The 26,792-nt window shown below is 40.2% G+C and overlaps 2 protein-coding genes across 2 annotated transcripts in view; one reads left to right on the top strand and one right to left on the bottom strand.

Moving 5' to 3' along the window:
* Positions 1-1,773: 1,773 nt before the first annotated feature.
* Positions 1,774-2,404, bottom strand: LOC108522500 (uncharacterized). Its single transcript, XM_017862720.1, has one exon. It carries the CDS (start codon positions 2,245-2,247, stop codon positions 1,822-1,824), a length of 426 nt encoding a protein of 141 aa, XP_017718209.1. The 5' UTR covers positions 2,248-2,404; the 3' UTR covers positions 1,774-1,821.
* The window catches only part of LRPPRC (leucine rich pentatricopeptide repeat containing), a 148,743-nt gene continuing 124,344 nt past the window's right edge, over positions 2,394-26,792 (top strand). The window contains 11 exon segments of the mRNA XM_017862721.1: positions 2,394-2,595; positions 15,977-16,173; positions 18,702-18,824; positions 22,003-22,124; positions 22,229-22,287; positions 23,060-23,146; positions 24,066-24,192; positions 24,833-24,977; positions 25,293-25,438; positions 25,691-25,796; positions 25,878-25,985. Coding sequence (XP_017718210.1) covers positions 2,447-2,595; positions 15,977-16,173; positions 18,702-18,824; positions 22,003-22,124; positions 22,229-22,287; positions 23,060-23,146; positions 24,066-24,192; positions 24,833-24,977; positions 25,293-25,438; positions 25,691-25,796; positions 25,878-25,985 — 1,369 coding nt within the window. The 5' untranslated portion in view covers positions 2,394-2,446.

Below are 26,792 nucleotides of genomic sequence, written 5' to 3'. Positions count from 1 at the left end.
CTCCATCTCTTTAAAAGCAACACACCAAACTATCCAATGGTTTCTCATCTCATTCTAAGTAAAAGTCAGTCTTCAGTCTAAGTAAAAGTCAGTCTTCACGGCCACCTACCTACCACACCTCCTTGATATGGCCTCCAACTACCTCTCCCACCTCCAGGCCCCTCTCCACCCTCTGCTCCTTCCTCTACTCCTACCCCCGCTCCTTTCTCTCATCCACACAGTCCTCCTTAGAGTTCTCTGAATAGGCTACACCTATTATTGCCTCAGGGTTTTGGTGTTTGCCTTCTCTAAGCCTGGACCACTCTTTTTTTTTTTTTTTTTCTCTCCTTCCAGAAAATTCTCCTGGCTTCCTCGTTTCCTTCCTTCAGGTTTCTGTTCAACTTTTTTCCTATTTAAAATATCAACTCTCCTGGCATGGTGGCTCATGCCTGTAATCCCAGCACTTTGGGAGACCAGGCAGGCAGATTGCTTCAGGCCATGAGTTCAAGTCTAGCCTGGGCATTATGGTAAAAACCCATCTCTACTAAAAATACAAAAATTATCCAGGGTTTGGGCCTGTAATCCTGGCTACTCAGGAGACTGAGGTGGGAGGATTGCTTGAGCCAAGGGGTCTAGGCTGCAGTGAGCCAAGATTGCGCCACTGCACTCCAGCCTGCGTGACAGAGCAAAACGCTGTCTCAAAAAAAAAAGCAACTCTCCCCATGACACCCTCAATCTCTTTACCCTGGCGTATTTTGCATCACAGTTCTTTTCTGTCTTCCCAAATTAAACTTTAAAGAGCTTAATTAGAATCTAGGGTTGTTTTGTTCTCTGCTGTATCCCCAAGATTTCAAATAGTGTATGGCACTGGATATGTGTTCAATAAATACGTGTTGAATAGGTGAATAACTTATACTCCCAATGCTCAGTAATATAACCCAGAGTCAATCATTTCACCTTATTTCTTTTGGGGACTTGGAGGGGATGTCTTCGTTCCCTCATCTCTCAAAGGACGGGTGAGCTAGGTCATGTCAAAATAGACATTAATTTAACACATATTTAATGCGACCCATTGTGTATCTGGCACTGGGTAGGCGTATGGCCTACAGTAAGAGATCACAGTCCCTACTGATAAGGAGTTCTTGGTCCAGTGGGATAAACAGTCACATGGGAAATGACCGTGGGAGGGCTTCCAGAGGAAATACCCGCGCGTTCGCCTGGTGATAGGTAGGGGACAAGCAGGTGGAGAGGGAGTGGGAGGCTGTTCTCAGTTTCCCACGTGTACACAGGGAACCGATAGAGTCCGTAAGCCCTGTGAAGGCAGCAGCGACGTGGTTTTTTTGTTTTGGACAGAGTCTTGCTGTGTCACCCAGGCTGGAAAACGGCGCCATCTTGGCTCACTGCAACCTCCACCTCCCGGATTCAAGCAATTCTCCTGCCTCAGGCTCCCGAGTAGCCAGGATTACAAGCATGCGCCACCACGCCTAGCTAATTTTTGTATTTTTAGTAGAGACGGGGTTTCACCATGTTGGCCAGGCTGGTCTCAAACTCTTGACCTCAGGTGATCCACCCGCCTCGGCCTTCCAAAGTGATGGGATTACAGGCGTGAGCCACTGCGCCCGGCCCAGCGATGGGTTTAACTTGCCTGTTTTCTCCCCACATTTGGCTGGAGGCTCTTAATTGCATTGTTCTACTTCTCACATGTATATGTGCATTTACTGAGGGGAGAGGTGCGGTAGGCGTGGAGGGTTTGGGAAGACAGTCAGTTCAATTCCAGCTTTAAAACTATAGGACTTTTGGTAGAATTCATTTATTTCCTAAAGCGAGGCCCCGCATACACGCTTAAGGTGGTGACCCGCGCGTTCCTTTACGCTGTTCCCAGGCCCTAATAATCCAAATCCTATCATGTTGAACCTGGGAGGCAAACGGCAAGGTGCAAAAGTTCTCCACGGTTTCTGTGGCCCGCGTTTCTGAGAGTGAAGGGCCGTTCCTATTGGAGATCGCGTCAGCGCTGAAAGTTGGTTGCAACGTCTGCACTCGGGGGCGGGGGAAACTGTCCCATCCTGGGATCTTCATAGTCGGCTCTTCTCGAGAGTTCTCGGTGTTTTTACTAGTTGGCCTCCCGCAAGCCTCTGCGCCAACCTGGGAGGAGTTGACCCCTTGCGGCTCTACCAACAGAGGAGAGCGGGGGTGCAGCGAATGAACACGATGCCCAGATCGGAGACGGAAGACGGAAAATAAATGCTTCGATAATGAAACAAGCAACATCGTTTATGTGAATATCACATTGGCTCCCCTCTTCTCAGAGAAATGCGGATTTCCATCTTCCAACCTAAAACGATCCCTGGCTCCCCCCACATTTGGCGCGCCCGGCAGTTGGTCTCTGCCGCGCCGGGCGACCCTGAGGTCACGTGCTCCTCCTGTCCTTCTGGCGGAACGTGCTTCCCGCTGCGGGGACGTTTGAGCCATGGCAGCCCTGCTGAGATCCTCGTGTTGGCTGCTGCGTGCCGGGGCGGCCCCGCGCCTCCCGCTCTCCCTGCGCCTCCTCACTGGCGGCCCGGGCCGGCCGCATGCCGCCTCCTATCTGCCTGCCGCTCGCGTCGGGCCCGTGGCCGGGTGAGTGCCCAGGCCCTTCCTCCAGCTAGGCTGCGGCGCGAGGGTCCCCCGGGGTCGTGGTGGGCGCCGGCAGGGACCGGGTCCCGCCTGTGCTCGCCACCCTCCTCGCCGCCCCAGGACCGAGCCTCCGCCTGCCCCGCACCACGCTCCCTACTAGGGGTTTTCGGGTGACAGGGTTAAGCGCCTTCAGAAGGTCACGGATGCCGGCATGGCTTGCTTCCGGCTTGAATCCTGCCCTCTCCGCTTCAGCCTGGGTCTTAATGTCCTCGGGTTACCCACGGTCAACGAAGATGAGGGGGGGTTTTAAAGACTGCTTTGGGGAGTCGGGTGGTGGTCTCCTCCTTACACTCGGCTATCTTGGGTGGTGTCCCACGTGGGGTCGTTGTTGGTAATCAGTAACCACCTAGCATTTAGATACTGAGAAATTTAGCTTTTTGCGTGGGAGGAGGCGGCGGGGAATGGGTTGGGAGTTTGGGTGAGCCACGAATGGCTTAAAGCTGGATACTGGATTATGATCAGTCTGGGCTTTTGCCTCCGTTCTCTTGAATGGAGTTTCCTTCAGCATTTAGGAAGGTGTTGTACGACTTGGTAACTGTCATGGTAGGATTTGTAAATGTCTTTGTTATTTAATTAATTAATTGATTAATTTATTTATTTATTTCGAGATCAGTAGCCCAGGTGGGAATGCAGTGGCGCGATCTCGGCTCACTGCAACCTCCGCTTCCCAGGTTCAGGCGATTCTTCTGCCTCAGCCTCCTGAGTAGCTGGGATTACAGGTGTGCGCCACCATGCTAGGCTAACTTTTGTACTTTTAGTAGAGACTGGGTTTCACCATGTTGGCCATGCTAGTCTCGAACTCCAGACCTCAAGCCATCCTCCTACCTCGGCCTCCCAAAGTGCTGGGATTACAGGTGTGAGCCACCGCTCCCGGCCTGTAAGTGTCTTTGAACACAAGGCACTCTGTTGGAATCTGGGGATGCAAAGGCAAGTTAAACTCTCAGTGGGTGTCAGATGTGCGACTGAATGCTCTCATGGTTTGAGATTTATCAGAAATAGGTTTGGTATAGAGTTTTGTAGTGGAGGGGATAAAAAAAGTTAATGGAAGTGTTCATTTGGTTATTAATAGTATTCTGACCACCAGAGAAGGGGAGATAGGTTGCTGAGCTTTTAGCTTTGGAGAAAAAATGATTTTGAAAGACTGATGCTTATAAATTAAGGTACTTTGAGAGCTTGCATAAGGACTGAGAGCCAGGGACCTGCAGTAGGCTGGGCCCAGACTGCAGCCTACTCCAGTTTTATCTGCATTTTATCCTCAATTTATCTGCATTATACCATTAGACAAGTTAGTTAACATCTCCAGGCCTCAGTTTCCTTAGCTATAAGATGGGAGTAGTAACGGTGTTAGGAATATTTCAGAATTATCTATATTTAGCATTTAGTATAGGGCCTGATGCGTAGTAAGTGCTTTGTTGGTTACTACAGTAGTCATAACAACTACGGTTATGCGGACCTTCGTGGACCAGCCTGAACACCTAATCTCGCCGTAAAATTACGTGGAGAAAATAATTTATGATTTCTTAACAACTTACAGTCTTTGTAATGTAACCTACTTGTAATTTGGAGCCTGTCTATGTTTTCATATTAGGCTTGAACAGTTAACTTTCTGAAATCATGCCTCTGAGCGCAGAACTACATGCATCTCTTGGCTTTCAGAGTTTCTTTTGAGAAAGTTGTGCCCATTACTCTTATTATTGTAGTCCTCAGCATTTCTGTAAGGTCTGGGAAAGGTCCACATTTTCTTTTATCTTCACTGTTGCATTTGAGGAGAACTGAATAAAGAGAACACAGTTTAGTAGAAAGGGTGGTCTACGTGTTCATCAGACCTGGGTTCTGTTTACTTACTGCATAATCTCAGACATCTTACTAACCTCTCAGTTCGTCAGTTTCATTATCTGTAAAGGCTTTTCCCACTTATCTTTGTAAAGTTGCTTTCTTGTCATTCAGATCTCAAATGTCTCTTCAGAGAAGCCTTACCTCAACACTCAATCCAAAACATGCCGGTCCTATTGTAGATTTATTCGTGGCACACCTCACTTGTCTGATATCATTACTTATTTCTCTGTGGTTTTTTTTTTTTTCCTTAGTAGAAGGTAAGCTGCATGAGAGCAGGACTTTGTCTTGTTCACCACTGTGTGTTCAGGTGATAGCAGGCAATAAAGGTAATTGTTCCCTCTTTTTCCTGAACTCTGGGCACTGTATATAGTCTCCTACCCCACAACCTGTAAGCATGCCCAGATCTTGCCCACCTGAAACATAGAACCTTTCCTGGAACTCTTATTTACTCTAGAAGCTTCTCAGTCTCTTCCCTGTCCATAATTCTCTGTCTCTGATTTCCTCACTTTTCATTCCCTTTTCTACTCACTGCAGTCACACCACTGTCAAAGACTATTATTATCTTATTTATCGATTTTTTAATTGTATTTTTGAAAAATTATTTCAAAAGTGCCTTGAGGAACAGTTGCAAAAATTATTCCTCAAAGTACCTCGAGGAATAGTTGCAAAACCTGGGTGGTGGGAACAGTAAACTAAAAATCACCCTTAATTCTTGTCAACCAGAGAGCCATTAGTTGACAGCTATCCTTTTAATGACTTATGTATGTGTAAGATGTATGTTTATTTAACTTTTTCAGAGGACCTCTTTTAATTACTAAATCCACTTTTTAGGCCTCGACCTCGCATATTACTGTCTTCCATTTTCCCCTTCATGAGACCCTTTTCTCAGTATTGATGACACCGTTTTTCTAGATTTCTCTTCTCTTTAGGATTTGTCTCATTTGCTTCATTCCTCTTTCTTCTGTTCACCTATTAAATGCTGATGTTCTTGGTAGTTTTACCCGTGGTCCTTCTATGTTTTCTCAGTATTTTCATTCTCTTTTGTGACCTTTTTCATTTTTCAGGGCATTACTTACCTATCTGATGATGTTTCTCCCAGATATGGACTGTCTACTAGATGCATCCACCTGCTTGAACTATAGGTACTTCAAAGCCAACACAGCTCAAATTGGACTCCTCCTTCTTGTCACATCTATTCCTCTTGTGTTCCCTGTTTTCGTGAATGTTGCTGTTTCTACCTGCCTTCCAGAAAGATCCTGGATATCTACATGTTTGTTTTCCCATTCATCTCTTACTCCCTTCACCCCCCATTTATTGATTGCACAAATGATTAAGCCCAGTTAGATCTGCTTCATTTGGAATGCATCCCTTTTCCTCCAACCCCATCATCATTCTCTAGTCTCCCTGGTAATTTGATCATGTCATTTTCCTACTTACACTTAAGCATTGTGGTGACTCCCGCTGGGTCCAGAATGAGATCCAGACTCTTTAGCACAGGTGCTTTATGAGCTGGAGTTGCCTCTGGATCATCATCTCTTGTGAGTTCCTTCCCATGGCATCCTGTGTTCTAGCCATACCAGACTACTACTTTGAAGTGCTCTACAGCAGGGCTTCTCAAACTCTAGTGAGCATGATTGCCTGGGGCTCTTAAAATGCAGATTCTGATTTTGTAGGTCTAGTGCTTGTCTGTGGATCTGCAAAGCTTTGATGGGCCATGTTGTATATTTCCTTGCCTTTGAGTGTGAGGTTGACTCTTGGAATGTGTTTCCCCTTCCTCGTTAGTCAGGTGTCCCCCATCTCTGTTGAACTTTAACTTGACTGCTTCTCCCATTTGACTGCTCTTTTCTTGTGCCTCCTCTTAGACCCTGTATAACGAAAGCACCCATTAACACTGTGACATGTGCACTCATCAACACTCTGGAGCTGGCTGTAAGTTCCTTGAAGGCAGATACAGCTGGCTGTAAGTTCCTTGAAGGCAGATATTGTGTCTTACTCCTTTTGCTTTCTCTGGTGTTTTAACTTTGTGGCATGTAGTAGGTGTCAAATGTTTGTTGAGTAAATCAATGAAAATCTTAAGACATTGAAGAAGGAAGATGGTAACCTGGAGGGGATTGAAGGGATATTTAACCCATCCATGCAGTGCAGTGTGTCTACACAAATTCATCCTGAGCTTGATTTCCAGGAATGTCCTATCTGAGGACAAATGAGTATTAGTAGTGAAATTTTTAGACATTCATTAGTAATCTGTTTTCAAAATTGTAGCACCAAGAAGTATACCCTATATGTGGTCTTACTCTTCATTTTCCCATTTCAGTACATCTATTTTTCAAATAGATGCTTTCTTATAAACCAGCTCTTACTCTGTTCTCTGTGAGGAGATAAATACTCTTGCTTTCTCACATACATTTTCCTTGCATTTCTGGATCAGAGCTGCTTATATATTCTCTGCGTGACAGTTTTTAGCATAAAACTTGTGTACTTCAGAGGAAAGATAAGCTTTGAGCTAAATCTGTTTGGAAGTAGATCTAGACTAATGATTGGGCTAAAAGTGAAAATCACATATTCTTTGATGGGATGGCATGATTTTTATTTCTAAAGTTGGAAGAAAACTTTTAGAAAACTCTCATTTTAGAAAAATCTTCTGCGAATATTAAGAATCTCATGGATCCATGCTATCGTTCACACCTTTAATCCCAGCACTTTGGGAGGCGGAGGCGGGCGGATGACTTGAGGTCAGGAGTTTGAGACCAGCCTGGCCAACATGGTGAAACCCCGTCTCTTACTAAAAATACAAAAACAAAATTAGCTGAGCGGCATGGTGGTGGGCGCCTGTAGTCCCAGCTACTCGGGAGACTGAGGTGGGAGAATAGCAGGAACCCGGGAGGCGGAGCTTGCAGTGAGCCGAGATCGGGCCAGGTGACAGAGTGAGACCCTTGTCTCAAAAAAAAAAAAAAAAAAAAAAATTTATATAAAAGTTAGCTAGGCATAGTGGCCCATGCCTGTAATCCCAGCTACTTGGGACGCTGAGACAGGAGAATTGCTTGAACCCAGGAGGCGGAGGTTGTGGTGAGCCAAGATCGCACCATTATACTCCAGCCTGGGCTACAGAGTGAGACTCCATCTCAGTTAAAAAAAAAAAAAAAAAGAACCTGATGGGTCCTTTGGGGTTGTGAAATCTGTAAGATTCAGCCTCTGCTCTGTAAGTATAGATTTATCAATCACAGGGCTGGACAGGCACATGTACAACTATTAGACGTGCTGTCCATAAGAGAAGAATATAATATTGTGGTATTTCAGAGAGAGGAGCAGTCCCATTTGTTTTATGGCAGGGGGATGTTGAGTTTTAGAGGACACATGGTAGTTGATACTCAGAATGTTCCAAAATTAGAGAAGAGCATGAAGAGACTTGCAGACCATTTATCCTGTGTAGCTGTGTGGGGTGTGGTGGAAGTTGATACCGCAAAGGCCAGTTGATTTCCTCAGACTACCAAGATTACTTAGAAGGTAGGTTATTTGATGACTGGAAGTCATTGGAGGATTTTAAGTACAGATTTTGACAAAGTTTATGTAGATTATAGGAGAAATGGAACGTGGGGATGGAACAACACTGGTATTGGAAATTAGGAGTAATAGGACTTCAATGAGGTAGTGCAGAACTGAAGAAAAGATCCTTTTTTTAAGAGAAAGATAACAGAAGATTGGTGAGAGTGTTAGCAGAATTAAGAAAAGTAGATTTGGGGATTAGGGTAAACAATGGTACCTTTAGAGTAGACGTTTATTACTTTTTTTTTTTTTCCCGAGACGGAGTCTCGCTCTGCTAACCCAGGCTGGAGTGTAATGGGGCCATCTCGGCTCACTGCAACCTCCACCTCCCAGGTTCAAGCGATTCTCCCACCTCAACCTCCCAAGTAGCTGGGACGCCAGACACGTGCCACCGTGCCTGGCTAATTTTTGTATTTTTTTAGTAGAGACGGGATTTTGCCATGTTGGCCAGGCTGGTCTTGAAATCCTGACCTCAGGTGATCCACCCACCTTGGCCTCCCAAAGTGCTGGGATTGCAGGCGTGAGCCACCACGCCTGGCCTGATGTTTATTATTTTCAAAGTGTGTTTGTAAACATACCGTCATACAAACATTTCAGTTTTCGTGGGTTATTACAAATTAGGAAACGGTTAGAAGGGTAATTTATTCAAGACTTCAAGTTGGGATTCAACTCCAGATACCATGATTCACATTTCTGAAACATTTTACATATGTTGTAACTTAATGTTACAAGTCTTTTGCATATGTTACATTTTTGATCTTGTCATTTTCCAGTTCACAGTTAAGTGCCATGGTAGTTTTCACTGGGTGCAGAATGAGGTCGAGACTGTTGTGTTTTAGATGGTGAAGGGATTACTTATGGACAAAAACGTTTTTTAAAAGACAATACATGATATATTATAAACTTGGGATTTAAAGACTTTCACAGGTAAGTAAACATGGAAGATCTCAGAATGTATCTGGAAGGAATCTTCAACACAGTGTCTTTCTCCATGTCACATCATTGGTCCCAATCTGGTTAACTGACTTTGCGTCACTTCCTCCATAGGTGAGACAAAAGAGGCATCCCGTTTGACTGGAGGATCCTGGGAGATGGAAGGGAAATCTGGCTAGGTGGAAAGGAGTGGATTGGTATTTCAGGCCAGGAGGTGGTTATCAAGCGTAGAAGGGTGGCCCGTAGCTTTTTTATTCTAAAATTCTGTGATTTACCATAAAGCATAAAACTGGGGTAGCTAAATTTGTCAAAACTTTTTGGAGAATTGAATTCTTAAATGGAGAAAGTTCTTGGGGACTTAGCTTTATAAAAGATTTTTTAGGCCAGGCCCAGTAATCTCTGCATTTTCAGAGTCTGAGGCAGGAGGATCACTTGAATCCAGGAGTTTGAGACCAGCCCGGGCAACATAGTAAGACCCTATCTTTAGAAAAAAAGAAATTAGTCAGCTGTGGTGGCATGCATTTGTAGTCCTAGCTATTTGGGAGCTGAGGCTGAGGTGGGAGGATTGCTTGAGGCCAGGAGTTCAAAGCTGCAGTGAGCCATAATTGCACCACTGCGCTCCAGCCTGGAAAACAGAATGAGACCTGTCTCAAAAATAAAAAAATAAAAAAAAAGGAAAGATATTTAAAAAACCCAGAGGCATTTGACCAGGCGCGGTGGCTCATGCCTGTAATCCCAGCACTTTGGGAGGCCGAGGTGGGCAGATCACGAGGTCAGGAGATTGAGACCATCCTGGCTAACACGGTGAAACACCGTTTCTACTAAAAAAATAAAAAAATTAGCTGGGCATGGTGGCGGGCACCTGTAGTTCCAGTCACTTGGGAGGCTGAGGCGGTAGAATGGCGTGAACCCGGGAGGTGGAGCTTGCAGTGAGCCGAGATCATAACTGCACCATTCCAGCCTAGGCAACAGAGCGAGACTGTCTCAAAACAAAAATAAAAACAAAAAAAACTCAGAGGCATTTATTGAGCACCTTGTATAATAAGACAGCTATTATTTATTGAGCAGTAGAGTCTTTTTTTTTTTTTTTTTTTTGAGACGGAGTTTTGCTCTTGTTTCCCAAGCTGGAGTGCAATGGCACGATCTCAGCTCACTGCAACCTCTGCCTCTCAGGTTCAAGCGATTCTCCTGCCTCAGCCTCCCGAGTAGCTGGGATTATAGGCATGCGCCACCAGGCCTGGCTACGTTTGTATTTTTAGTAGAGACAGGGTTTCTCCATGTTGGTTAGGCTGGTCGAACTCCTGACCTCCGGTGATCCGCCTGCTTTGGCCTCCCAAAGTGCTGGGATTACAGGTGTGAGCCACTGCGCCCAGCTTTTTTTTTTGAGACAGTCTCTCTGTCTCCCAGGCTGGAGTGCAGTGGTGCGATCTTGGCTTACTTGCAACCTCTGCCTCCTGGGTTCAATCATTTCTCCCGCCTTAGCCTTCTGAGTTACTGGGATTACAGGCACCTGCCACCATGCCAGGCAAATTTTTGTACTTTTAGTAGAGATGGGGTTTCGCCATGTTGGCCAGGCTGGTCTCGAGACCTCAAGTGATCTGCCTGCCTCAGCCTCCCAAAGTACTGGGATTACAGGCTTGAACTACTACGCCTGGCCCCTTGTTTCTTAATAGCATTTACCATAATTGGTATTTTTTAAAAGTCTAATTTATTAGAATTATTACTAGATAAGATTCTAGCCAGTGCCTTATACATAGAAAGCGCTCAATGAAAAGAAAGCGCTCAATAAATATTTTTTGAATTAATAAATGGAAGAACAGAATTGATGTGATAAGTAAAGAACAATGATAGGATTTTTGAAAAAAGATGGTTTTGAGGATGGTTGAAGCCTGAGAAACTAAAGATTTGTTGCAGAAATCCGTGTGTTCTGAGTTCAACAAGGGCCTCAGACATCTAAGCACTCAATAGATGGGATATAAAGGCTGAGTTTGCCCAATAAAATAATTAGTCTAAGATTTTGAGGGAACAATTTATTAGTGGAATAGTTGGTTGCAGTGGAGAAATTTGAAGGGAATGTCAACCATTTTTAAAAGGAGACATTATCTTTTTGAATTTTGGCTACATTAAAACTCAGGAGACTCCAGCAGTATATAAAAAGAATTATGTACCTTGATCAAGTGGGATTTATTCCAAGTGTGCAAGGCTGGTTCAGCATTTGAAAATCAATCCACATGATCCAGCGTATCAACAGGCTAAAGAAAACCCAAGTGGAATAGTTAAATTAGGGATTGGTGAAAACGTAAGAAATTTGAGCTCCCCATATTTCCACATTATAGTGCAACAAAGTAAGTTGAGAGAGCAGCTCTATGAAAACTAGTTTTGTACTTTACAAGTATGTCATAAAATCCAAATTCCTTATTTATCTGCCACTGGAGACTTTCCATTATCTAGTCTCACTCACTGTCTAGGTTTAATTTTTTACCACTTTCTGGTGTGAACACCCCATTGCAGCCAGATTAGTTTCTTCGATGCCCTTTTGCCACGTTGAGTTCATTTCAGAATGAGACCGTCTGAGTGCTAACCCTGGCCCTATCATTAGTTTTAACTGTGATGACTTTGGGCAAGTTGCTTCAGTTTTTTCATTTGCAAGTTATAATTTTCTCATACCCAGCACAAATTAAGCACGTGATAAACATTAGCTATTAATAATGCCTCTTCTATCTTCTACCTGTATCTCCCTTTAAACTCTTCATAGCTCTAAAGTGACACAAAACTGATTCATAATATCAGTGAAGAAGAAAAAAAGGGGAGAGAAGAGTTTAAAGAACGTGTATGGCCTGGGCATGGTGGCTCATGCCTGTAATCCCAGCACTTTGGGAGGCCAAGGTGGGCGGATCGCTTGAGGCCAGGAGTTTGAGACCAGCCTGGCCAACATGGTAAAACCCTGTCTCTATGAAAAATATAAAAATTAGCTGGGCGTGGTGGTGTGTGCCTGTAATCCCAGCTACTCAAGAGGCTGAGGCGGGAGAATCGCTTGAATCCTGAGGCAGAGGTTGCAGTGACCTGAGATCACACCACTGTACTCCAGCCTGGGGGACAGCAAGACTCCTTCTCAAAATAAAATAAGTAAAAATGGGCAGAAAATACTTCACCAGAAAAGACATATAGATGGCAAATAAGTATATGAAAAGATGTTCAGCAGCTTATGTCACAGAGAAAGATAAATTAAGAGAACAATGAAGTACCACTATCAGAATGGCAACAATCCAGCAAAACATCAAAAACCCCAAATACTGGCAAGGATGTAGGACAACAGAAACTCTCATTTATTGCTAGTAGGAAAGCAAAATGGTATAGCTATTTTGGAAGATAGTTTGGTAGTTTCTTACAATGCTAAACGTAGAGGTATTTACCCAAATGAGTTCAAAATTTATGTCCATACCAAAACCGTCACACAAATGCTTTTAGCAGCTTTATTCACAATTGTCAAAAAATTGGAAGCAACCAGGATGTCCTTCAGTAGGCAAATGGGTAAACAAATTATGTATATGTGTACAAAAGAGCATTATTCAACAGTGAAAAGAAGTGCGCCGTCATGCCATGAAAAGACGAGGAACCGTAAATGTTTATTGCTAGGTGAAAGAAGCCAATCTGAAAAGGCAGCATGCTGTATGATACGACCATATGACATTCTAGAAAAGGCAAAACTGGAGACAGGTAAAAATCAGTGGTTGGCAGGGGTTTGGAAAGAGGGTGGAAGGAATGAATAGAGAGCACGGGGCATTTTTAAGGTGGTGAAATTATTTTGTGTGATACTGTGAAGGTATCATGTCATATGTTTGTCAAAACATGTGTGCACACAGTGAACTGTAATGTTTAAAATTATGGACCTTGGTTGATGGATAATGTATCAACATTGGTTCATCATTTGTAACAAGTATACCACACTAAAGCAAAATGTTACTAGGGGAAACAGGAGGGAGAAGAAAGTATATGGGAACTCTTCTTTCTGTACAGTTTTCTATAAACCTAAAACACTCTAAAAAATTGGTTTTCTTCTAGTCAGTCTCTGCTTATCAAAAAATGGTGTTTATTTATTTTTTTAAATGGTACAGGCTTAACAGTGGGGGGGGGAGGGTCCCATGGAAGCCTGCTGGATACTGGCCCTTTTATATATAATATAAATGTGTTTTAATATATATATATATATAATATAATATTTTATGGGCACCAACCGTAAGATAGTTTTTCATTAAAATTTTAAAAAAAAACCACCTAATTTTTTAAAAGGCCTGAGATCATAACTTAAATGCAGTTTAAAAAAACATTTAGTATTAATATAGTGGAGGGACTGAGCTGAAAGGAACCTGGAGACATAAAAGTGGAAAGACCAGAGATACTTGAAGATAACAATGATTCTACTTTTATGCATTTGTCCTTTTAGCATTTGGAGCATTGTCCCAGCTCGTCAAGCCTGGGGGGATCTTCTTCAGCCCACCTTCACTCCTGGACTTGCTCTGTTCTTCCTTCTGTCACGACATACCCATCCTCCCAGCTGTGAAAACTCTGTTTCCAGATGTTTAAAGAGGTAAATTAAAGTCCGACCAATATAACTAAGAGCAAGACCTCTTTGGTAAATATGTAATCCTCTTCTACCCCAGTTTATTTTAAACAATTCCTGTTTCACTAATAAAAAGCCAAGCAGCACTATGTGAAGGATCTCGGCTCAGTAAAGACAGTGATGAGAAAAATTTGCCTAGAATGTCAACAATGTACTGGTTTTAAACCGTCTGTTTTCTTCCTGAAATTTGATTTCCCTCTTACATTTAAAAAATATCCTGATGAATCTTTATTTGCCTCTTCACAGTTTATCAGATTCCGTTGTTAAAAACTTTGGCAATAGCGTCACAATTGAAATTCTGTTATCAGCTTTGTTGTGAATAATATTACTGCATACTCCTCCAAATGTCACGTCCGGGTAATTTAAAAAATTCACTTTTGGCTTGCCAACATTAAGAAGGGATAGTTTAGTAACAACGGATAACACAACTAATAAATCCTTTGGAAGTAGGATAAATAGTTTTGTTTAAGAGATACTTCCTGTGTTTGTAGTAATCAGCTCATTAACAACTTGAGTCTATTAGCCATCTACAATGTGCTGATCATGTCTTACAAAAATACAGACATTCTTATTTAAGTCCAGTATCCTGATTTTTCCATTATTCCACCTAGATGGTGGAATCACAATGGTAAGTCTTGATTTCTCCAATCACAGTGAGAATCAGCTAGATCAATTACAGCCCGTTTATACAACCTTGACGTGAAACCTCCTATAAAGCTTCCTTTAATAAAACACATACTTGATTATTCAATTTGGAATATTCCATTTTTTCAGATTAATACATAGGAAGAAATGTAATTTATTTTATTTTTTTAATTTATTTTTATTTTTATTTTTTGAGACAGAGTCGCCTCTATCGCCCAGCTGAGTGCAAGTGCCATCTCAGCTCACTGCAACCCCCTCCCGGGTTTATGCCATTCTCCTCCGCTAGCCTCCCTAGAGCTGGATCAGTGCCACCCACCGGTCGCCGCCTAGTTTTTTGTATTTTTTTTAGTAAGACCGGGTTTTCACGTATTAGCCAGGATGGCTCAGATCTCTGACCTCGTGACCACCCGCTCCGCCTCCAAATGCTCTGGGATTACAGGCTTGAGCCACCGCGCCCGGCCAAGTTTTATTTTTTAAAGTCACCGTTGTGATGCAAATGTGTATGTCAGAAAAATGTGATTATATTATATTTAGTTATTATATACTTAGTGTATAATATATTTAGTGGCTGCTGTGACTAAGATGTTGGCAACAAATATGTTAACCACTGAGAATTAGAAATCGCTTGTTAAAATTGATGTTTAAATACAGAGAAAGCATTTTAAATTCAACTCAGATTGCTAAGTTTTCCTTCACACGTAAGAATTATTTTTTATCTGATACTTTTAAATCAGGTACAGCTTATATTTTTACCTAGAATAGCCTAGAGAAGAAAGTATATGGGAACTCTACTTAATGCACAATTTTCTATAAACCTAAAATACTCTAAAAAATTGTGGTTTTTTGTTCCCTGTCCGTCTGTAAAAAATTGTGTTTATTTAAAAAAAATGATACAGCCTGGAATCCCTCAGATTTCATGTTAGAGAGCATTTGACTTGCATATTCGACTCCATTACTAAAATAGTGAATGGTTTAAAGATTGCTTGCTCTTTATAAACACATAATGTACAATTCTGACCGTACCTAATTTGTAATCATTTTCTTTCCCTTCTGGCTTCCTTAAAATTGACGATGTTTGACACTTTATTTATTTTTGGTGGCAGTTGTTTTAAATAATTAGGAAAGAATACAGCTAACATTTTGACAGTTGCACAGCAGATAAAAATTAAGAATATTATCACTCTAAAGTGTTTCAACTTTATTTAGACAGATTAGAAATTATTTGGGCCTAAATTATCCTTTAAAAAAAAAAAAAGAAACTGCCTTGTTTTAACCTGGACATTGGTCTTCTTTTAAATTCATAGTAAGCTTATACCTAGAAAACTTAAAGGTAGTTATAAAAATTTTGGATATATTTTAGATTTTGTCTTATTTACAGAGGTGAGAAGAGCTTGGCAGCATAAACTGCTTCATCTTTCATTACCTTGTTTTGGTTAAGAGATTTAAAAAACACTTAAAACACACCATATTTCCATCTGATTTTGAAATGATTCCATGTTCATAATTACCAAAATGCTCTCAATTATTCAGGAGATTTACTGTGCATATAATTTATGTATGTGTGTATATGATTTTATCTAAAGAAAAAGCTAAAACTTTCTTTCCTATTAGTTCATACTTTATTTTTGGTATTGTACTGTGATTTTAGGTGTTTAATAACTAATTAAAAAATTTGTGTAAGTTTTATTCAAAAAACAACCTAAATAGATAGCAACTGACTATTATTAATTATGTTTCATTTTTTAGAGGACTACTGAGCCCCGCCAGGCTGTATGTCATTGCCGCCGAAAAAAAGGATATTCAAGAGGAGTCCACTTTTTCTTCTAGAAGGATTGCCAATCACTTTGATTGGGCTCTGATGAGACTAGATAATTCTGTTCGAAGAACTGGCCGCATTCCAAAGTCGCTTCTACAAAAAGTCTTTGATGACACCTGCCGCTCAGGTATGTCAAAATTTCCTGTTCATAAAGTTGACCTTTGGCTGGGCACAGTGGCTCAGGCCTGTAATACCAGCACTTTGGGAGGTAGGTAGATCTCTTGAGGCCAAGAGTTTGACACCAGCCTGGTCAACAGGGCAAAACCCCATCTCTACTAAAGATACAAAAATTAGCCAGGTATGGTGGTGCGTGCCTGTAGTCCCAGCTACTTGGGAGGCTGAGGCAGGAGAATCGCTTGAACCCAGAAGACAGAGGTTGTAGTTAGCTAAGATCGCACCACTGCACTCCAGCCTGGGTGATAGAGAGAGACATCTGTCTTTAAAACAAAAAAAGTCTTAAATATTAGGTTGGTGCAAAAGTAATTGCAGTTTTTGCCATTAAACATAATAGCTGCAATTACTTTTGCATCAACCTAAATAAATACTTGTTTGAGGGTAAGCTCATTACAGAGTAGCTTATTTGATACTTTAATTTTCTTTGTTATATTCTGTTGATTGTCATTTATGTTATGATTGTGATTTCTATCTTGTCAACTCATCTGGGCAAAGTTTGGAGTAACTAAAACATTTTAAAATTTTTGTTTGTTTGTTTTTTGAGATGGGGTATCGCTCTGTCACCCATGCTGGAGTATAGTGGTACAGTCTCGGCTCACTGCAACTTCTGCCTCCCGGGTTCAAGCAACTCTCCTGCTTTAGCCTCCCGAGTAGCTGGGACTACCAGCGCATGCCACTACGCCCAGCTAATTTTTGTATTTTTTAGTAGGGACGGGGTTTCACCATGTTGGCCAGACTGGTCTCGCACTCCTGACCTCGTGATCTACCTGCCTTGGCCTCCCAAAGTGCTGGGATTACAGGCATGGGCCACCATGCCTGGTCTAGATATTTATTCCAAATCAGAAAATAAAAATTGCCTTTTTGCTTTTCCTAGTTTATGGAGTCACTTTTAGTAGTAAGTTTCTTGGAAGATACTAGTTTTTCTTACCTTCCATTGTAGAGTGTCAGGTTTCTGTAAGATGATCACATATGATAGATTTCCATTATTTTCCTTGCATTTTCAATTAGCTACTAAAAAGCTGTTTGGGTCACTAATGCCTGATGCAAGCTATAGGTCCTTCACTCCCTGTCCCCGACCCGTAAAAACCTCATGCAAACATATGCATAATTTTGCATGCAGTTTAAGAGGATTCAGTAGCTTCCTAAAGCCTATTCATGGGTTTCAGACACACTTAGGAGCGTAGATATAGAATCTGATGGTGAGAGATACCAAAGAAGTATCAATTATTACTATAGTTACGTACATTTAAAGAACCTGTGTCACATTCTCTCTCTGACTTATTTATCCATCACTACAATAAATTTTGGAACATTTTCATCACCCCAAAAAGAAATTCCCCAAGTCCTCATCCCTTCCAGCCCTAGGCAACCACTAGTTATTTTCTGTCCCTGTAGGTTTGCACTACTCTAGATATTTCGTATAAATGGAATCATACTAAGTGGTTTATTTTTGCTTTGTTTTAAAGTCAGCTTTCAGAGATATGTAGATAAAGCTTACAGATGTAGGGAGAGGGAAGCTTATATTGTAGCTGATTATGAACCTAACTTTTCTATTCATGGATGATAATTACACTGCTTTACAGTATTTTCTTTCTTTTTTGAAACGGAGTCTTGCTCTTATTGCCCAGGCTGGAGTGCAATGACGCAATCTCGGCTCAATGCAGCCTCCGCCTCACGGGTTCAAGCAGTTCTCCTGCCTCAGCCGCCCGAGTAGCTAGGATTACAGGCGTGTGCCATCTCGCCCAGTTATTTTTATATTTCTAGTAGAGACGGAGTTTCTCCATGTTCATCAGGCTGGTCTCAAACTCCCGACTTCAGGTGATCTGCCCGCCTCAACCTCCCAAAGTGCTGGGATTTGCGCCTGGCCCTTTATACTATTTTCATAAGATACTGAGACGTTTAGCCTTTGAATTGTAGCAAGCACTGCCTATAAATTAGATTCTTTGTATTTTTGTATTTGATACAGTCTTGCAGATTATATAGATTTTATAACTTAGATTTCTTTTTTTTTTTTTGAGACGGTGTCTCACTCTGTCGCCCAGGCTGGAGTGCAGTGGCTGGATCTCAGCTCACTGCAAGCTCCGCCTCCCGGGTTTACACCATTCTCCTGCCTCAGCCTCCCAAGTAGCTGGGACTACAGGCGCCCGCCACCTAGCCCGGCTAGTTTTTTGTATTTTAGTAGAGACGGGGTTTCACCGTGTTAGCCAGGATGGTCTCGATCTCCTGACCTCGTGATCCGCCCGTCTTGGCATCCCAAAGTGCTGGGATTACAGGCTTTCTTAAGAAAGCAGACTAATATTAAAAGTTTGACTTGTAACTTAGTAACATTGTACATTAGGATAGGATTTTTCTAATTTATGGACACTCTCAATTTGAGCCAGGAGATTTTTGAATGCTTATAGATTTCTGTTTAAATTTTGATATTTATCTATATGATATTGCTACTATGTTAAATGTTATCCATTAACCTTTTTTCCACAGGTGGCCCAGGTAGTAGTCATGCCTTGCTTCTACTACGTAGCTGTGGTTCTCTCTTGCCTGAACTAAAACTTGAAGAGAGAACAGAATTTGCTCATAGGATATGGGACAAACTTCAGAAATTAGGTATGATTGTTTAAATATATGATGTGTATAAAAGGTAGATATTTTTTCTTTTTGCAAAAAAATGTTTGTTTACATAAATGCTATAATTCAGTTTTATGGAAGGGCTACTTGATTCATAATTTTTTGGTAATATTTATTTGGTGAGGTATAGTGACATCTAGGGGCATTAACAATAAATAATTTTTCATAACAAGTGTTACAAGTATGGTAAGTTAAAAAAGAAAACAAAATAGCCGGTTTGTCTGTCAGAGTTATAAATGCACATACCATTTTACCAAGCAGTTCCATTTGTTTGAATTTAGATACAGATATACTCACAGATGCAAAAGGATATTCTTCATTGTAGCTTGTTTGTAATAGTAAGAAATTGGAACCAATTCAAATATTCCTCTCTAGGGGATTAGGTAAATTAATTGTGGAGTACCCATAAAATAGATTACTGTGTAACTGTTTTAAGAAATGAAGAAGCAGGCCGGGTGCGGTGGCTCAAGCCTGTAATCCCAGCACTTTGGGAGGCCGAGACGGGCGGATCACGAGGTCAGGAGATCGAGACCATCCTGGCTAACACGGTGAAACCCCGTCTCTACTAAAATACAAAAAACTAGCCGGGCTAGGTGGCGGGCGCCTGTAGTTCCAGCTACTCTGGAGGCTGAGGCAGGAGAATGGCGTAAACCCGGGAGGCAGAGCTTGCAGTGAGCTGAGATCCAGCCACTGCACTCCAGCCCGGGCGACAGACCAAGACTCCGTCTCAAAAAACAAAACAAAACAAAAACAAACAAACAAAAAGAAATGAAGAAGCTCTTTATATACCAATTGGGGTGTTCTCCAGAGTATAAATAAAAATTAAGGTGTAGACCAGAATGTATAGAATGATAGTATTTTGAAGAAAAATGTTTATACATGTGCATGTATGTGTATACAGTATTAAAATATTTCTGGAAGGATGATGAACACTGGATACAGGTTTTACTCTACCTTTTTATACTTCTTCAATTTTAAGTCATGTAACGTAGTACGTATTCAAAAAAATAATTTGAAAAAAGATCGTTTAATAAAATTTAATGTTCATTCCTGATTTTAAAAAATCTTAACGTATAGAAGGATGCTTCTTTAATGTGTTAAAAATCTAAAACCAACAACAATCACGTATAATGCAATGAAATAAGATGTGAAACAGTACAAGAAATTACCATTTTTAGATGATGTGATTGTTTAATCTGTAAAATCCCAAAGTCAACTGACAGTAATTAGCTGACTTACTAAATGTTTAAGAATCCATACCTCTTCTAGTTATAAAAGAAAATGGATACAAGAATCCAAGAAAGTATGGCCAGAAATAAATAAAATATTTATGACTGACCTTCAAAAAGTGTGTAGGACCTATGTGAAAAACTATAGGATAAAGACAGATTCTTCTGTCAGAGTTTTAAATACATCTAGAATACATTTTGATAAGTTGATTTTTTTTAAGTTAAAAAATATATAAATAAATGTTGAATTTCGGAATGGAAAAGGATTCTATAAGTATAAAAGAAGCAGAAAAGTAAAGTTAAAGTATTCGATTTCTAAAAATTAGAAATTTCTGTATGTCAGTAAGTCATTGAACTGGGAGAAATGTATGCAGAAAAGGTTACATTGTAAAATAGAAAAAAGCATTACACAGCAGTAATAATACCTCCATAGAAAGATTGACAATGTGTTATTATATTAAAATTATTTACAAATAGGTCTCTCCTATATAAGTGTATGCTTTATGAGGATTAAATCCATAACTTCTTTATTTTCCTCTTTGCCAGTAGCATGATGCTTTGTGTATAATGGCATTTGATACATACTTGTTGAATTAATATTGCCAGAAACCTTGTACTTCGCAAGTTTGGCTCTTGTTTACAGATTTATAGAGATACAAGAGATCTTTTACTTTAAGTAACTTGTCCAGAATTACAGAATGAGCTGTTGACAGATCTAAGCTATCTGTAAGATGGGGGTGATAATAGTGTCTCAAAGTTGTTGTGAAGTTTAAGTGAGCCACTATATGTAGAACACTTAGCATAGTGCCTGAAACATAGTAAGTATGAAAGAAACGTATCTGTTAAGATAAAAATGTGTATTAATTTAATGGAACAGGTCTCTGCTGCCTAAAATCTCATAATCTGACCCCCAAATACTGACCGTAGGCCTGTATGGTCACAGGCAGTAGAATAAAGATGTGAAATTTAATGCATGAAAATATAGTGAGTCATGTTACCACAAAATTGATATAAGGACTGTGATGTCATGACTGAGTAGAGTAAGGATGTGTGGTAACCTTATTTGATGTGGCCCTAAATAGTAGGGATACAAAGAAAACAAAGGGCATTGGAATACCGATCATTAACAAGAGCAGACCATGGATCATGTTCATTAGCTGGAAATGGAATGCATCCTTCAAATGAAGGCTTTGAGTGGCAAAATTGCCAGCACAGTCCTACTGTGTGAAAGAACTGAAGTTACAATCCATTCATCACAGTGTGTCTGTAATGTGAGGACTGCTTTATATAGAAAAATCTTATAGTCACTTTTAAATAAAGGGGTGTTGTCAGCGTTTTCTAACAGGAAGATAATTTTGTGCTTCTTTTTTTTTTTTTTTTTGAGACGGAGTCTCGCTCTGTCGCCCAGGCTGGAGTGCAGTGGCCGGATCTCAGCTCACTGCAAGCTCCACCTCCCGGGTTTACACCGTTCTCCTGCCTCAGCCTCCTGAGTAGCTGGGACTACAGGCGCCCGCCACCTCGCGCGGCTAGTTTTTTTTTATTTTTAGTAGAGACGGGGTTTCACCGGGTTAGCCAGGATGGTCTCGATCTCCTGACCTCGTGATCCGCCCGTCTCGGCCTCCCAAAGTGCTGGGATTACAGGCTTGAGCCACCGCGCCCGGCCGGATTTGTGCTTCTTAAGTAAGAGGCCTTTTAATATCTGTATAGGCAGTTACTTGTAACTATACAATAATTCAGTAAATACTGTCTTACATGCTTAGCTTGCTCTGTGTGACAGAGTATCTGTGTAGATAGGTCTGAGCGCAAAGATGGATGGGTGAAATGCTGAAGTGATAGTTTTACTCTTTTTGTTTGTTAAATTTAGTTCCACTTTAAAGCACAGGATTTTCAATGCTTTTCTGAACATTGATTTTAAATTTGATTTGTAGGTGCTGTGTATGATGTGAGTCACTATAATGCTTTACTTAAAGTCTATCTTCAAAATGAATATAAATTCTCACCAACTGATTTCCTGGCAAAAATGGAGGAAGCGAACATTCAACCAAATCGAGTAATTAGTTGCTATTGTGAATATATATTTTCACATCCACCATTTTTTTTCTTTACTCAGATAAAAAAGTATATATAAAATTAACTGGCCCATTTCATTGACAGGTGACATACCAGAGATTGATTGCTTCTTACTGTAATACGGGAGATATTGAAGGTGCCAGGTATGGATCTGTATGAACATGTTTAAGTGAACAAATTTGTACATTTTGTAACTCTAAATGTCTGTTCACTCTTTGTTTTAAAGCTTCTTCCTAATGAAGGAAATTGTTTCAGAACTGTTTTAATCTAGCAAATCTGGTAATCTGACTTACATAAAATATAAAATTATTGCATAAGAGAGAAAAGATAAGTAAAAGTTGCTGTTTTAATTAAAAAATTTGATTTACCAGAGAGAGGTATCAAGTTGTTGAGCTATAAAGCTTTTTTTTTTTTTTTTTAATATTTCCTAAGGGAAATGTTCTTAGCTATTTAAGTTGTATTCATTTATAAAACTGGGAATAGTCTCTTTAGTCCACTGACTAATAGAAAATCAATTGCACCATTTCTCTGCTTATGTAAAATTTATTACTACTTATGAATGGAAGGTTTGGAAAATAAGGGATAAATTGGAATACATAATTTCATTTTTATCTAAATGAATCTTACAAAACTATGCTTTTACAAGGGTAATTAGTAGTGTAAGACAAATCAGATTTTAAAAAATCTAGTATTTGTATCAAGAGTACTTCGAGACTATTAATACTTTAAAGAGTGGGGTTTTGTGGAAAGGTGATCAAAGGGATCAGTTCTTTCTTGATGGTTTCTAAAACAAGTGTGTGTTACTATTATATTTTAAAAACAAAAGTAACTCAAGGCCTAACCTAATTCTATACATGTTGTAAAGAGTTTTCTTGATAAATACTTCCAATGAGTGTCTTCATTTTTCCTTTGCAGCAAGATTCTTGGATTTATGAAAACTAAGGATCTCCCAGTTACAGAGGCAGTATTCAGTGCCCTTGTGACAGGGCATGCCAGAGCTGGGTAATGTTCAACCTAAGGTTTTGATTCTTAAGTGATAGATGGCTGAGATGCTAAAGTGGTCGTTTTATTCCTTTTTTGTTTGTTAAGTGGGGTTTAAATTAGATAAAATTATTGTAGACAGTTCCTAAAATATATTTGTCTACCCCTTCAAAAAAAATCTGTAGTGTATGAGGTAGAGCATACTATTTTTATAATGTGCTTTTACATTTATTCCACAAATCTTTTATTTGAATTTTTAGAAATTGGGCTATAGGCCGGGCACGGTGGCTCACACCTGTAATCCCAGCACCTTGGGAGGCTGAGGTGGGCAGATCACCTGATGTCAGGAGTTCAAGACCAGCCTGGCCAACATGGTGAAACCTGGTCTCTACAAAAATATAAAAATTAGCTGGGCATGATGGCAGGTGCCTGTAATCCCAGCTACTCGGGATTCTGAGGCAGGAGAATTGTTTGAACCCAGGAGGCAGAGATTGCAGTGAGCCGAGATCGCGCCATTGCACTCCAGCCTAGGAGACAGAGCAAGACTCCATCTCAAAAAAAAAAAAAGAAAAGAAAAGAAAAAAGAAACTGGGCTTGATCTGAAGTAACTGCTCTGGAAAATATTTTTATTTTTGAAGAGTAATTTACTAAACATTATTCTTACCTTGTAAGTTAAGTCTGAGTCATAACCTACATAATGTAAGAGGATATATGTTATTTAATGTCTGTATAATTATTATTTTTCTTAATGAGGGATCAGATGTTTATGATCTTTATTTCAGAAACATATATCCAGTTTAATATACATTTGTTCTTTTCTGACATCATAATTCCAAGTGGTACTTAGCATTTTTGATTTTAATAAGCGTATGTTTTACTTTGAATAACTATATTACATTTGGCAAGAGCATAGTAATGTGTTTTTTGAATTAACTTGTAGTGATATGGAGAATGCAGAAAACATTCTCACAGTGATGAGAGATGCTGGAATTGATCCTGGTCCAGACACATACCTCGCATTATTGAATGCGTATGCTGAGAAGGGCGACATTGACCATGTTAAGCAGGTATGACTTATGTCTAAATAAACATACTTTAAAATCATTTGTAAAAACTTATGTTTTATATGAGGCAGCAAAGTGTAGTTTATACCTGTTTTCAAAGATGTTTCCTTGCAGAGAGTAGTATTTATGGAGAATTATTATAGTTCAGTATCTTGGTGCTGATAATGTAACAGTTACTGTTGAAGTAGAGTATTTCCTTTTATTTATTTTATTTTATTTTTTTTGAGATGGAGTCTTGCTCTGTCGCCCAGGCTGGAGTGCAGTGGCGCAATCTCGGCTCACTGCAAGCTCCACCTCACAGGTTCACGCCGTTCTCCTGCCTCAGCCTCTCCGAGTAGCTGGGACTCCAGGCACCCGCCACCAGGCGCGGCCAATTTTTTGTATTTTTAGTAGAGACGGGGTTTCACCGTGGTCTCCATCTCCTGACCTCGTGATCCACCCTCCTCGGCCTTCCAAAGTGCTGGGATTACAAGCGTGGGCCACCGCGCCCGGCTGAGTATTTCCTATTTTTTAAAAGAAGTCCTAAACCTTTAGGTGGTGTTTTTCCCTACTGTTTTGAACCTGGATATTTTAATTTATTTAACTTTAATACTTAAATAAAAACACTCTAACTTGGTCTTCTAATTTCTGGAACTCTCTATAGACTCTGGAGAAGGTGGAGAAGTCCGAGCTTCACCTTATGGACCGTGATTTATTGCAAATTATTTTTAGCTTCAGTAAAGCTGGGTATCCTCAGTATGTCTCAGACATTTTGGAAAAAGTTACATGTGAAAGAAGATATATTCCAGGTAGTTTTTTAAAATCTATTTACATGATTTTATAAAATCTGAATTGCTGTTCTTATATGATGGAAAGGACATTTTCTAACAATGGGCATTGTGGGAGTTGAACATAGAACTCTTAAAGTCAGTTAAATAAGCCCAAAAACATGAGTTAATGAATACATGGGGATGATTTGATTTGCAAGTGTTTTATTGTTATTTAGGCAGATATGTGCTTTTGATGTTTGCAATTCTTATTTTGTCTTTAGTATCGGAACATTGGTTGCAGTGTAAAAATATTGTTCAGTTTACTAACAAAAGATGTCTTTGTTTTCTTCCCAGATGCAATGAACCTCATTTTACTTTTAGTCACTGAAAAATTGGAAGATGTAGCTTTGCAAATTTTACTAGCATGCCCTGTATCAAAGGAAGATGGCATAAGTGACTTTGGCGGTTTCTTTTTACGACACTGTGTGACTATGAATACGGTATTCTGTCCACTTTTACTTTGTAGACAATATAATTGGCAGTGAAATAAGATTATTTAAAATATAGGAATATTTATGAGATTAGACCAGTTGTGAACATTGTAACAACCTTGTTCTTGTGTTGCAAGATTTTTGGGTAGAAAGAGGATGCGGGATTTAAACTGCTCATCTCAGAAGTGGTAGAATATTTGCAGCAGTTCAAACGGTAGGATGTTTGCCAATCCAGCTAATGTGGTGACTTTTTTCCCACAGCCTGTGGAGAAGCTAACAGACTACTGTAAGAAGTTAAAGGAAGTCCAGATGCACTCCTTTCCTCTGCAGTTCACCCTCCATTGTGCTTTACTTGCCAAAAACACTGGTACTACATTCTTAAAGTTAAAGCCAACGTAAGAAAGTTTTGCTGAGGTAGCTTTGTGATATTTTATGATATCTCTTTCAGATTTGGCAAAAGCCCTAATGAAGGCTGTGAAGGAGGAAGGTTTTCCTATCAGAACTCACTATTTCTGGCCATTGCTAGTTGGACATCAGAAGGAAAAAAATGTTCAAGGTTAGATTGTGCTTTTTACCAGTTTGTAATGGTTCCCAGAGCCAGCATGACAGTTTGCACGCACATCTAATTGGATTCTTTGGAAAAGCATACTTATTCCTGAGTATTATGAGAAAATGGAATCGTTTTGTTTTGTTTTGTTTTGTTTTTGAGACGGAGTCTCCCTCTGTCGCCCAGGCTGGAGTGCAGTGGCCGGATCTCAGCTCACTGCAAGCTCCGTCCCCCGGGTTCACGCCATTCTCCTGCCTCAGCCTCCCGAGTAGCTGGGACTACAGGCACCTGCCCCTCGCCCGGCTAGTTTTTTGTATTTTTTTTTTTTTTAGTAGAGGCGGGGTTTCACCAGGTTAACCAGGATGGTCTCAATCTCCTAACCTTGTGATCCGCCCGTCTCGGCCTCCCAAAGTGCTGGAATTACAGGCTTGAGCCAGTGCGCCCGGCCAGAAAATGGAATTGTTTTAAGTCACCATGAAGTATTATGTGTAAGCATTTTAAAAAACAAAACATGATGGATTTCTTTCATCCGAATTTCATTAATTTCATTTCTTATTTCATCTCTGATCCTGATATTCAAACTTACGAATGTAGTTCTAAGCAGTTCATTGTTTTTAAGTTCTTAAAAAAACTCTTTAGTTCTTAATTTTATATATAGTGTTTGAAATCAGATTGTCTACCTTTAATAAAGATAAAGTTGTATAAACAATCAGGTTCATGAGAGCAAAAAGTGTGGCCATATTCTTTGTGGGCCAATCTATTTCTTTTTAACTGAGCTTAGTTAGAATAATAGGAAAGGCAGGAAAACTTTTATTG

Source organism: Rhinopithecus bieti, unplaced genomic scaffold (assembly GCF_001698545.2).
Source record: "Rhinopithecus bieti isolate Rb0 unplaced genomic scaffold, ASM169854v2 scaffold_61117, whole genome shotgun sequence".
Lineage (NCBI taxonomy): Eukaryota > Metazoa > Chordata > Mammalia > Primates > Cercopithecidae > Rhinopithecus > Rhinopithecus bieti.
Note: the sequence above shows the minus strand (reverse complement) of the source record. Positions and strands in the feature narration are given on the sequence as shown.